Source organism: Apteryx rowi, unplaced genomic scaffold (genome assembly GCF_003343035.1).
Source record: "Apteryx rowi isolate R43461 unplaced genomic scaffold, aptRow1 scaffold_0, whole genome shotgun sequence".
NCBI lineage: Eukaryota > Metazoa > Chordata > Aves > Apterygiformes > Apterygidae > Apteryx > Apteryx rowi.
The window spans coordinates 10,307,178-10,320,085 of NW_020447195.1; the positions used below are offsets into that span (position 1 = coordinate 10,307,178).

General features: G+C 51.5%; 1 protein-coding gene across 2 annotated transcripts; it reads right to left on the reverse strand.

Moving 5' to 3' along the window:
• OPRL1 (opioid related nociceptin receptor 1) lies at positions 1 to 12,688 on the reverse strand. 2 transcript variants are annotated; one of them, XM_026090546.1, is made up of 3 exons: positions 12,438 to 12,688; positions 1,000 to 1,355; positions 1 to 727 (listed from the first exon to the last, which is right to left on the reverse strand). In XM_026090546.1, the coding sequence occupies exons 1-3, from the start codon at positions 12,662 to 12,664 to the stop codon at positions 204 to 206; spliced, it is 1,107 nt and encodes a 368-aa protein (XP_025946331.1). In that variant the 5' UTR covers positions 12,665 to 12,688; the 3' UTR covers positions 1 to 203. The 2 variants fall into 2 exon arrangements, with proteins under 2 accessions (XP_025946331.1, XP_025946245.1); XM_026090460.1 differs by having other exon boundaries at positions 12,453 to 12,595.
• Between the last annotated feature and the right edge of the window lie 220 nt (positions 12,689 to 12,908).

A 12,908-nucleotide genomic window follows, 5' to 3' on the forward strand; every position in this document is an offset into this window, starting at 1 on the left:
TGGAATTAAAAATGCGTCAAATTGGCTCACTTTTTCTGCATGCTCTTGCAGGATCCGGTTTTCCCAACCCCCAAAATTGCCTCTGAGGTTTCTTGCCTCTCAGTTTTGAGGTCCTGCTAAAGAGCCGTTATCTGAGTTAGCTCTGATGTGGGGGTGGTTGGACTCTGCTGGGCGACAGCCACCATGGGAATTTCCATGCCTAGTCAGGCCGGATTGTTAGTCCCCTCCGAGTTCTTGCAGGCATAAGCCACATCCTTGGCAATGCTGCACATCCTGTTGGACATCTGGAGCTCGGTCCTGAAGGCAGTGGGGAAGCAGAACTTCTTGAAGCATGCCTTGAAGTTCTCATCCAAGAAGGCGTAGAGCACTGGGTTCAGGCTGCTGTTGGCGTACCCCAGGGCGGTGCAGAAGCAGGAGATGGCCAGCTCAAGCTCGCTTTCTGCCTTGGCACCCAAGCACTGGACCAGCACGAAAATCTGGATGGGAGTCCAGCAGATAATGAAGACTGCCACCACCACCAGGACCATTCGGGTGATGCGCCTCAGGTTTCGGTCCTTCTCCTTGGAGCCTGAGAGGACACGGACATTCTTGAGACGCCTGATCATGAGGCTGTAGCAGATGGTTATGATCAACACAGGGATCATAAAGGAGAAGAGAAAGACGCAGATGCCAAACACTGGATCCCAGTAATCCACGGGTGACGGGAGTTTGATTAGACAATCAATTTCTGCAAGTAAAAAATAAAGAGGAGGAAAGATCAGCAAACCTGTATTGGGAGCAAAAGCATCTCTACGTTCAGTTTAACTTAGGCATGTTTAATACTGGAAAAGCAGTGGCAGTGATGCAGAAAGGCAAGGGCAGAGAGGAAGGAGTTAAGACAGCCTGAGAGCAGGCAGTTTAACCCACTAAGGGAACCGGTACCTCTCCCAGTGGCTGCCAGACCCCAGAGGTTGCTCTGGCCACCAACATCTCCCTCCCCCTGGATGCACTTTTACTGACCGTTGTTTTCATTCTCTGCAGATCCCATCACCATTGCTGGGATGCCAAAGACAGAAGCCAGCGCCCAGATGCACACGTTCACCACTTTGGCCTTGTGGGGAGTGCGGATATCCAGCGCTTTGATGGGGTGGCAGATAGCGATGTAGCGGTCCACGCTCATCATTGTCAGGGTGAAGGTGCTTGTGAACATGTTGTAGTAGTCTATGGAGATGGCAATTTTGCAGAGGACATTGCCAAAGGGCCAGAAGCCCAGGAACGTGTCTGTACCCTGGAAGGGTAAGGTCATCAGACACAAGGTATCAGCCAGAGCAAGGTTAAAGATGTAAATGTTGGTCGCTGTCTTCATCTTGGTGAATCTAAAAATGTAGGAATGAACAATGGTCAGAGCTCCACCTGATTCCTAATCAGCTATTTTAAACATATTTGTTCTTTGGAATGATCCCATTTCTATTCTCCTAAACCCCAGGAGGACAAGATAAAGTCTGAAAACTTTCATCCTAAGCATTTCATGCAAATGGACACAACTCTCCCACTAGAATCTCTCTGAAAACTCATTTGAAGATGAAATACCAGAGAAATGCATTCACCTAATGGCCTGGAAAACACAAGGATGGCTATCTTGCAAGGGTGAKGGAGAGCCATGCTTAACTGTGACTTTAGTACAAGTCTCTCAAAATACAGGATTGTCTAAAACACCTGAGAACAGGCAGGGGGGGAAAAACACCATGAATATATAAAGACCTAACTTACAAAGTTTTCACCATATTTTTGCAGTCAATTCCCTTTAACATCACATTTTTCCCCCTTAATGTTGCAAAAAACAGATGTCAGAAACTCTCTACACAAGTAGCTCCCTTACTCATCTTGTATTAGGAGGAAGATGGTGAGGAKGGAGGGGGCCAGAGGGAAACCATCTCTCCATAAGAAAGGATGGAATTGATTCTAAAGTGTCATCTGGAGTACATATGTCTTGCGACTGTTTTGTAAAGAGCACAAAACATCTGCAATAAGCAGTAACTAGAATCCTAAGACACCAGAATGAAACTTGTAAACACTAACTATGTATAGCAGTAGCCAACGGCAAACCCATTACTAACGGGTGGATGAAACAGCAACATCTCTTTCTAACCAGAAAATGCTTTTCAAGTAATCCAGAAAAAAGAAGGTGTTTGGAACTGTCAGCCAGAGAAAGCAATTACCCTCTCTTATATCAAAGGGCACATTTCTGTGCAGAAAACATTTTTGGTGATCATTTCAGACAGTGTGTAAAGCTGATAAAATACAGTAAAGATGCATCTTTTCAAAATGAAAGGGAAAGACTTACAGGTTTCACCCTGTTTGGCATCTGGGGAAGGCGATGGGTAAGGAATTGAAATCTCTTGAAGAGCACGTTTTGTCACTTTAGGAAGGAGATGTTGTCTTTTTCTTACCTAACACAGGTCGAACACCACCCTTTTATTCCTACCTCCCACATGCTTATTAACATACAGTTCAACCCAGCTCCTGCGATGATACAAATGGCACTTTCACCATCGGTTTCATGGACAAGAAAAGCTTATTCCCACAGACTGCAAGCGAGGACCGTGAACACGGTCTGAGTTGACAGCCTCAGGTTCTTTTTGAAAAATTACCTTGATAAGGCTAATCTAGGATTTTATCACATATGGCTTCATTATTATAAATGCTAGTGAGAGCTTTACCCAATAAGCTGAATTGAAAGGCATCATATGGTCCAGAGGCAAGGTGATTAGCCATTTTGCAYGGGCTTACAGCCAAAGACTCTGGCTAATTCAAGCTGTCAAGTCAGAAGGGGCAAGACAGCCAGTCCTGGCTAGTCGCAGCTAGAAACTGGTGAGAAATGAGATTTGTATTGGACATCAAAATATCACAATGGATCTTTCTAAAGAAATATCATTTTTGGATAAAATTATGAGTCAACCCAGTTCAAAGAGGGGTTTTGTCCTTACTGTATTGCTTTTATCAGGAGGAACATTTGAACTGACTGCCCCAAAACAGGGCTCGCCGTGCTGTAATGTTTGTCATCTCCGCTTCAAAAGTGGGGAATGAGTCAAAGAAATATTTGATCGCCTACCCAAGGCACATGCAGAGCCTGCAGAACTGGGAACTCAGCTGCAGCTCCTAAGCCTAACGCCTCAGCCACAGGATGCTTCTCATGAACATAATGAGAGCTAAAACAGAGATAATTTTAAACCTTCCAGGCATCTAGCACTTGCTATACTAATGGCCTTTGTGGAGATGGTGCCAGAGATGGCATACATAATGATGTGTTATTAACCAAGGGCAAGTTCATCTTGGAGCATCACTGAAACCCATGAACTACTGTATAATCTCCAGTTTGATATATATTGGAATATTATGGGGTCTGATTTGACCTAAAATACTTTTTCAGGGGAGGGTGAGGGGATCAAATTGATGCAGAAGAGCAAAGCACACAACTGCACACCTCAAACAGCACTGCACCTTTCTCAGATGACCTGAGTTTCAACTCCTGGCAGATGACTCAAATGCTCAGAGGAATATCGTGTCATCACTCCCTTGCTCTGAACTCTATCGAGACATGCAGCGAGGCTTGCAGCAGTGAGAGCCAGGAAGTGCCCAATCTGAAATACAGAGTCTACATTTCTTAGGGCTCCGTGTTCGGATTAGAAGTCAGATGTCTGAAAATGCTCTCTGCCACACTGTGGCTTCGGAAAGCAAGAATAAATGATCCTATGTTTGACCTTAATAGCCTGGGGGAGCTCTTGGGGCAGGAGTAAGTTGACAGGAGTCTCTGATGTTCTCGCATAAACCTGGGTCCAGCTCCTCCTGGCCCAGAAGTCACAACAACCAAGCACGCTGGTGGTGCTTCGGAAGCCAGCTCAGATCAGATACTTATATAACCCAAAAGCGGTGAGGGAAAAATACCAGCATCTTTCCTGTTGGGAAGAGATGAGCAAGCAAAACACATTGCAAATTCAACATAACCAGAAAGCTGCAAGGGCTGGAGGTAACTTTGGGTCTTCCTAAGTAGTTTTACACAGAAAGCAAAAGACTTCAGTGCCATGTGTCCCAGAGCATCATCGCTGGCGAGGTGGGTTTTGCTTTCCTTTTTCAGTTTTTGCAATCTGCGTAAATGAGGCAATTTGCACAGGGGGCATCGGATGGATCTGTGAAAAGGTACAAAGACTTTCTCCTCTAGCAGCCTAAGTCAGCAGGGGAAAAAAGAAATTAAATCACTATTCTGTATTCACCCACATTAAAAAAAAAAAGTATTTTCAGCTCAGACTTCAGAAAATTGTCCCATCATCTTAGGCTGTCTTACCAAAGGTGTTCTGGGAGCCATGGACTGCCTTTGCATCCCCTAGCCCTGGCTGGCCTGGCCCAAGCTTCCCAAAGGTCAAGTTTGTTCCAACCTGTGGTTTTGATTCAGACCCCTCTTACAAAAAAAAAAAGAGTGCATTCATCAAAATTTGGTGTCAGAAAACAGTGCTCCAGCCAGCCTTACAGAAAACATCTTTAGAAAGAGATACAGCAAAAGGGTGCTTAAATTTTGCCTTGGCATTTAAAAATGAAGAGATTCYGGGGAACGAGGCAATTACTGCACTCAAATCACCCGAGCCAGATTGTTGGGTGTAACAAAAACATTTCAAGTCTGCTTGAGAGTCATTTTTCTTCTGTATGCTTGGCTAGGGCTTTAACCATTCCCATGCTACTTCAGAGATCAAATGCCCTGTTTTGTCCAAAAAAAATATATATATATATATATATCCCACAGGAGGGTTTCTTTCCATTTGCCCTACAGCGTTAAGTCCTTTGCTCACCCAGTTCACTGACTGACCCAGGGCAGGAAAGAGGCTAAACTGAATTTCTTCTGCAGAAGGCCATGGGTCCCACCAACCGCCACACAAGACGCGGCGGGTGCTCRCAGAGGACAGCACACTGCCCTGGCCAGCAGCAGCTCCATCACCACTAGGGTGCAATGAGCAACCATCTGGCCGAGAGATGCACTGCGAAAGCTCATGCAAAGCATCCTTCCAGGAGGCCTGGACTTGGAGGCAGCTCAGTAGGCCCCCATCTCTGGGTTTTTTTAGAAATATTCTAATTTGAGGGAATAACAGCTGTATTTTAGAACAAAGAAGGACCACTTAACCACTAGAAAACAAAAACATTAGGAAGTGTTTTTTGAGCCATGGGAGAAAGAAGAAATGATCCTCCCACCTCTACTAGGCTGGACCCATCCAGCATCCACAAGAGTCAACGTTGCCTCCACGCGTCCTCCTAACCCAGGCGCAGAGAGAAGTCCAGGGCATCTCAAATAATTCTAAGCTTGAGATGTCTAGATTGCAAACTTCACCTTCAAGCTCTCCCTCCAGGCTCCTCTTCCACCCCACAACGAGGCCTTGCTGGACAAGCATTGCCCCGGCTCCAAGACACTGTAGCAACGATTCGAGCAAGCCCAGGTGCAACATGTTTTGCTCAGCCTGGCCCTGCCGCGCTCCAACAACCCTGCAAAACCCACTCTGCCCCCAATGCGCAGCCCCCTCTCCGCAGGCCACGTTGGAGATGAACGGCCTCTCCTTGCTGCCTCCAGCGCGGGGAGGCTGAGCGAGGCCGGCTGGCCTTCCACCTCCTCACTTCCTTCAGTCGACCTTCTCACCACATCAGAGGCTGGTTTTGAGCTCTTGCAAGGTGGGGAAATTAATTTGCACCTAATTACTTCTAGCTGCACTTTCTCTGCACCCTGAGAGCCAACCACCATTACTCCGACCAACCCATGTTCCCAAACATTTCCAGAATGTTCAGTACAAACAAAAAATCAATTAATCACTTCTCTGTGGACTCTTTCTTTTCCCTGGGTACCAACAGTGTTCTCTCTTAATCCGCACAAAAAGACAAATTAAAATTTCAGGCCGTAGGAGGCACCATCCCCCTGCCCGGCACAGCTAYGACATGGATAAGCCCATGGCCCCCGCGGAGGACGTCAGCTCCCTGCTGAGCCATTTCCTGCACCAGCTCATGGGGGGGCAATTTTCTAATGGAGCATCGTCCCATAGGGCTGCTCAGCCAGTTCTCAGCTCTCCACCCTGCTCCATCTTTGCCACAGATGCCACAGTTTTGCCCCACTCCTGTCTTCTCCCAGCTCCTGAAGCCTAAGGTGGAAAATGTACTGATATTAACTCAGCATTTGGCTTCACCCTCCTTTTTGCTAAGTGGACCTCAAGTGACGTTACGCAGGATGAAGCCACGCTCCGGCAGAGGAAACCTGCTGCATGGAAGCAGGGGGACAGGTAAGCAACGTCCCTTCCCACACGCTGGGCTTTGAGCTCTCACTTTTCACCATGATGGATCCTGCCCCCAGCCAAGGTGCAAAGCCGGTGTTCTGGCAGCGCTCGCCGGCTTTCACCTGGCAGATCCCACGGGGCAGCGAGCGGCTCCACCAAGCSCCGGCACCGAGACGCCAGCCGGCTGCAGCAAGTGGAGAGCGTGCACCAGGGCTGCGGGCACCGGGGCGGAGGGGGCACAGCAAAACCCGCCGCGCCGGGCGGCTGCCAGCGCTGCCTCCAAGGAGCCCACCACGGGCTCTCGGAGCCYCTCCGTTTGGCTCTTCCCAATTTGCAGCTAATCGAGATGCAGACGGCACGCTCCCTCCATCCCCACCCGGCGCCTCCACCTTTGCCGCCCTCCCCAACGCGCCGCGTGCAGGACCGCAAAGGGGCAGGGAAGCGACACGGAGCGGAACGGGCTGGCGGAGGATTCCTGCAGAGCCGCTCCAACCCTCCTCCGACAGCGCAAATCGGCACCGGCTGCCCAGCGTCTCCGCTCCAAACGCGGCCTCAGCCTGCGGATGGTGTAAAGCCAATATCTGATCGAGCACGTACCGCCGTGGTGGGTGCCGCCCCGTGCTCGCGCCCGCCCCGGGGCTCTCCGCAGCCCCGCTGCTCTGATCACCGTGTCGCAGCCAGCCCRTCTTGACATTTCTACCCAATTTAAGCTGGTTTGCTCTTAATGGTTCGGCAGGCCAGGAGCAAACAACAAATTTAAAGACAAATTTAAATCGTTTTGGACTAAGAGGCCAGATGCTACTGCAAAAGCGGCCAACAGCATAGGCACATAAAAGCCAATTAATTACCTGGCAGGACTGCGACTGCCAAGCAGGGGTTAAGGAGCCTGCAGACAGCCAGCGCCAGCACCGCTCCTCTGGGACAAGTGATATTCCTGCCCCGAGTCTCACTGCCGGGTCTGAGCGACAGCTATGGAAAGCGGGGGGTGTCTTCCCTCCGCCGGTGCTCCCTGGGGAAGGGCCTGGGGAGCCGGCACAGGAGACATCGCGCTGCCCCGCGGCTGCAAAGGGCACAGGCCTTGCACGCAGGCACACACGTGCATCCCCACGTGGGCGCCTGGCTGGCTGCGAGGGATGCTGCTTTGGCTTAAAGAAGGCATTTTGCATCCATTTTGCAGCAAAAAGCTTTGCAGCCACGAGCGTGGTGGGTCTCCTTCACCCTCACCTCGGGGGGGCCCCCGCTGCTGGCCATGCGCCCCGCGGTGCTCAGCCCCTCGGCCTTAACCTCCTTCCTCCAGAAATCACAGCAACCGCCTCTTTTGCCACGGGAAATGCAAAGCGGAGGGCATGGAGAGAGCAGAAGCGCCGAGGTCCGGCAGCCTCACGGGTGTCCGCAGGGCTGGCACCGTATTAAACGCTCGCTCAATCCCCGCTCCGAGATATATGGCCGGTCAAGGCTCTTCCATTAGAGCTTTCTATTAAGAAGTCAGCATCGCTGAAATGTCATAATTAACTTCATTTTCCGCGTCGCATCACAGCCAGCTGCCCTCACCCTCTCTTCAGAGATCAATACGGTTTTCAGAGGAGACGAAATACGACTCAGCCTCCCCCACGCAGGGGGGGTACACGACGCAGAGCTGCCCCGGGGGACGGCAGCCGCCGAAACCCGGGTTTCCCACCTCCCAAGCAGGGCAGGGGGGATTCACCAAGTCGCTCGCGCCAGACCTTCGAAGCCTCAAACGCCAGCGCGGGCACCCGTGCCGCTGTCGATGCAAAGCTCAGAGCCCTGGTGAAGTGACACCGTTGCAGCTGTGTGAGCGGTTCTGCTCCGTTCTGCACAAAAAATACGTATGATCAGGGATGCACGGCTTGTCCAAACCCCAATCGTGGCCCCGAGCCCCCGCGGCCGGAGGCAGGAGCCCCTTGCAGCGCCCCAGGGCAGGAGCGCTTCGTTGGCTCTCCTACGGCAAGAGCAGGCGGGAGCATCCCGCATCGCCCTCGACGGGCAGCTCGAACGCAAGCGAGAGCCCAGCGGGAAGGGAAGGACAGGCATGATCCCAGGCTGCTCCGCGCAGCCGGCACATCCTCACCAGGGGCCAACAAGCTTCGGAAAGAGCCTTTTTAATTTTTTTAAAGCATGTAGCTTCCTTAAAGCAGCAAAAAAAACCTAGGGGCCCGACGGCTCTAATCTGCCTAGACAGCTGCTTAAACTGCTCCGCAGCAGTGTTAATCAATACAGAGAATTGAACAAAGCTCAGGGCTTCGTGGAGCAGCCCGGGCTCCCGGAAAAACCCAGTTTCATGCAGGAGGGAAAGCTGGGAAAAGGCACTAGCAGAGGAGAGAAGACCCAGGGGCAAGGGAGCAGCCGCAGCGCTGACGAGCGGCGGCACCTGGAGGAGCCCAGGCAGAGCCCTGGGGACATGGCACCGCTGCGGGGACGGCTGGATCCAGGAGGACAGAACCAAGGGACCACGTCCTCCTTGCTGCCGAGCATCACATCCATCGGAGGATGGAGATGGGGACAACACGGGACACCTTGTCCCCGGTCCCCCTTCCCTGCCAGCCTGGCCAGCACCTCCCTCCCTTTCTCCTTCCTTCCCAAAAGCAGAGGCCGTGGCCATCCCGCATCGCAGAACTCAGTTATCAGACAAGAGGCATCTCGGCAGCCTGTTTTCCTTCCCAACCCTCTCCACCTCGTGCCGTTCAACTCCTCTCGTTTCACATTGAAAGCAGTACAGGAAACAGCAGAGGAGCAGAAGGGGCAGCAGGCACGAGCTCGGCCACGAGAAACGGGACCCAGGTGGCTTCCCACCCCGGGCCGGCACCCTCCGGGAAACAGCCTTCCCGACGGGAGCCCCCATTAGCACCGCTCAGCACTACAAGAGGATTGACAGTCACGTGACGACTGTAGCTATAAATTAATCATTCCAAACGTTAAATCACTCCAAATATAATAGAAACGTAGGCTGGGTTCTACAACAGAGGGGAAAACCCAGAGGAGGCTTTGATTTTTTTTCTTTATTATCTTTGTCCGAAATACCAAGAGGATTTTCAACTCTTCCCTCAGCCCTGCAAGAAATTTGTTCGAGATGAACAAACAACAAGCCTTCCCGAAGCCTCCAATTTCCTCGAGTGCTGATATTAGTCTTTGTGTTTCCCAACTCACTGAAGAAAACAGGAAACAATTACTGTCTACATCCCAGCACCGCTCTTTTGGGGGAGGATAACGCACAGGCTGCTTGCAGGCAGCAACAAAGGTGAAAAACAGCTTTTGTACAGTGCAGCATACCTACAGGCAGGGCTGCGACTCGGTGCTTTTGCTAATCCATTCCATAAATGGGAGAGCTATGACATCGGAAAAAGTCCCAAAATGCCACGTTGACTTGCCAGCACCCGAATTTTAACCTGCTGAAAAAGATACGGTTTAAGACACAGAGTGCAGAAGCACCAGTGCTGCGACCCAGGAGAAAAGCTGCTCTCGGGAAGCAGCTAGGCCAGGAGCATCTTCCTCGCAGGGCTGCTCCTCCGGCTGCACAGCTCTGCGCGAGTGCGTTTATATGAGCAGGGTCTACAATTCGAGGTTCTCAGCCCGACTTTTCCCTCACATTTAAACCCCGCATGGACCCGGCTGCCGTGCCTGCCCCGCTTCCCTCTGGCTAACCCCACCTGAGCTCAACAAACAGGGCAAGGAGGGAAAACTCCCGGACAGCGACGACCCCCGTTTCTGCCACCCGCTGACGGCTATCTCCCCCAGTGTTACCCACTAGCAGCCTCAGCCAGGAGAGCCTGATGCAGACAAGCAATAGGAAACAGCAGCCTCTTAGACATGTGCTGCTGAGTTATAACTTCCCCCAGCACACGTTACTCAAACGGCCTTTCCAGGCTCACATAGAAGTTTTTGAGAAAAAACAGGTGAATCCCAAAAAAAGAGTAGCCAAATGGTAAAAATGTCTATAGGGTATTTTGTATATATAGGGAGTTACCGAGTGGAGGTGCTGGGAGGAAAAAGGTTGGGGTAGGGGGAGGGCACTAGTCTTGAGTTTCTAATTGTTTTAAACCAGGAAAAAATGGAGGACAAAAAGTTAAGTTCCAGGGAAAATTCCAGGGCTAAATCTCACTTTCCTTTCTTGGGTCCCATTTATCCAGCTGGAAGATGAGAGTCAGAAAGCAGCAAAAGAGAAGTTGCTGTTTCGAAAGCGTGGCCTTGTAGCACCATGTGCATGTCCACCTTGACCACACTGGGATGCCGGTTTGGGACAGTTCATGTTCTTGGCAATAAACTTGCCACAACCCCTGGGCAGGGGCCAACAGGGACCAGCGGGCTCCATCCCCTGGGATGTGCCCTGTGCGTTAGGCAGCAGGAGGGATCGCTCTCCCCAGGGGCCAGCAAGGCCCATTTTCATGGTCAGCAGCATCACATCCATGAACAGGAACCAGTGCCTGACCCACTTCCACTGGCACAAAGTGACAGCGGCTCTTTATATCCCACAAGATCTTTGCAGCCAGGGCTGCAATTCCTCCCAGGGCTTCTCCTTCCAAAAAGTGTTAAGATTTGTGCAAGGACTCCTTCCCCTACCTCCCCACCGGTTCCACACCAGAAACCTTTTGTTTGCAGGGACTCACAGCCCAGCAGCAGCAAGGGGGGCTCCAGCACCACCGCTCCTGCCCCACAACACAGCGTGGGGGGCAAGAGTGGGCCATGCAGCTGGTGCAGAGGGGTCAAAATGCCTCATCTTACATGCACACACAAACACCACGTCTACCTGAACAAATGCTACTACACCAAACAACATTGAGGCAAGGACCATCCAAACATGGCACTGCTGCACCGTAAACCTCCTCCCTCCACGTCCTCAAACTCCCCCGTGCTGTTGCAATCCCTTCTCCCAGCCATAAACTCCTCTGCAGGAAGAGCGCTGACAGGAGGCCTGATAAACTGTAACGTTGCTTCACCCTTGCAGAAAGATGTAGCCTCCACTCAGGCCTGTGACACTGCAGACCTCGTTGTGCAGCCTCTCCCCGGCTGAGCCGTGTGTATTCACGGGAAAGATGCTTTGGAATCAGCAGGATTCCCAGCAAGAGCTAGACTTAATCTCAGTGCCTGAATATCTGCTAACTATTTTCATCCTTTCTGTTGGAGCAGAAAACAAATGTACCTGGTCTCTTCTGTGCTGACAGCATCTACCTGTACCAGGAACCTGCTCCAAGGTATGTACAAAATGGAAGCTTGCTCTTAACATCCAAGATACACAGATCAGAAGGAGATTGCTGGCTTTGGATGGAGGATCACCGTCTCGATGTACACAAACTTATTTTGCACTTAAAGGGGAGGAAAAGACTTCTGATTTCAGAAAATAATGTGGTTTAACTATAGCAGAGCCAGAGAGGGACACTTGAAAAGCCAGGAGCGTGGCTTAGCGTGCAGGAGGCTGGGCAGCGCTGCCGGACTGGCGCATGCTCCTCGCTCTGTCCCTCTGCAAAGGTCCCTCTGCTCTCCTGGCCTCCGGGCAAGGAGCCTGTCTGCAGCCAGACAACCTGCCCTCATCCCCGCAACATCCTGTCGCATCTTATTTACAGCTGTAATTTCAAAGTTCTCCCAGCTACATTAATGATTTTCCCCTGCAAAAGTAACACAGAGCCACCCAGCAAGCCCTTTCCCTGGGAACTAGATTCTGCTTCAGAAAATGCCAACTCCCAAACGGAGCAGCACTTGCAGCCAAGGCTGGGTGCACTCTTCTGTGCAGACACTGCACAGGAGGAAGATGTCCCATTAAAGATTAGGCACTCTGGCAGCTAGACACTCCCAGCACTTTCCCCTCCACAGAGGGACAGCCAGCTCCATGTCTCACAATTTGCAAAGAGCTCTGCTTTTTTTTTAAACAGATCTGATTGCTCTATTCCATTCTCTGGGTTAAACTTTAGGAGGCACCAGAGGGCAGCTGAAAGAGCTGATGAGAGCCTTCATCATGCCTAGGAGGGGAGAAAAACAAATAAAACCAAACAATAAAATGAATGCCACATCTTCACCTCTACAACACATAGCAAATACCAGGGAAGCACCTGCCCGCTTCAGCCAGAGCACCGATTTGGAGGGGAAGGGCTGCTCCGCTCGCACCTCTCCCAGGAGCCTCCCTGGCATGCCGCCTGCATGTCCTACCTGACGATCACATACATGACGGAGCAGTTGCCCACCAGCCCCACGATGCACACGATGGAGTAGACGACCACGATGGTTATCTTGATGCCCAGCGGCAGGAAGCTGTCCCCTGTGCCGTTGTTGAACCAGTTGCTGGGGAGAAAGCTCAGGTTCAGCATGGAGGAGTCGTTCAGCAGCTTCCTCAGGTCAGGGTCTTCCAAAATATGGGCAGGGAAGAGAGGATCCATCGTGAACCACCAGGCTGTGCCAAGGACCTGGGGCAAAGAGACAGTTTTAAGATCCACTGGTCAAACGGCTAGCGCGGGACCGCAGCGAAGCACGCGCACGAGAAACGCTGGGGGAAGAGGGATCATTTATTGCCGGGGAGGGCACAGCCCCCCTTTAAAACCTCCCCGAGATCGTTTTAACGGGATGCAGCCTTGGTGCATCCGCGAGCACGCAGGGAGCTCACGCGTATCTCCGCGCCGCCGG

What these genes read in the sequence shown, in the direction of transcription:
- OPRL1 (XM_026090546.1), bottom strand. Translation starts at nt 12,664, where the DNA reads ATGGATCCTCTCTTCCCTGCCCATATTTTGGAAGACCCTGACCTGAGG. An exon ending in GTCATGTATGTGATCGTCAG is followed by an intron (nt 1,356 to 12,437) that starts GTAGGACATGCA and finishes CTACATTTTTAG; the next exon opens with ATTCACCAAGATGAAGACAG. An exon ending in TGCAGAGAATGAAAACAACG is followed by an intron (nt 728 to 999) that starts GTCAGTAAAAGT and finishes TTTTACTTGCAG; the next exon opens with AAATTGATTGTCTAATCAAA.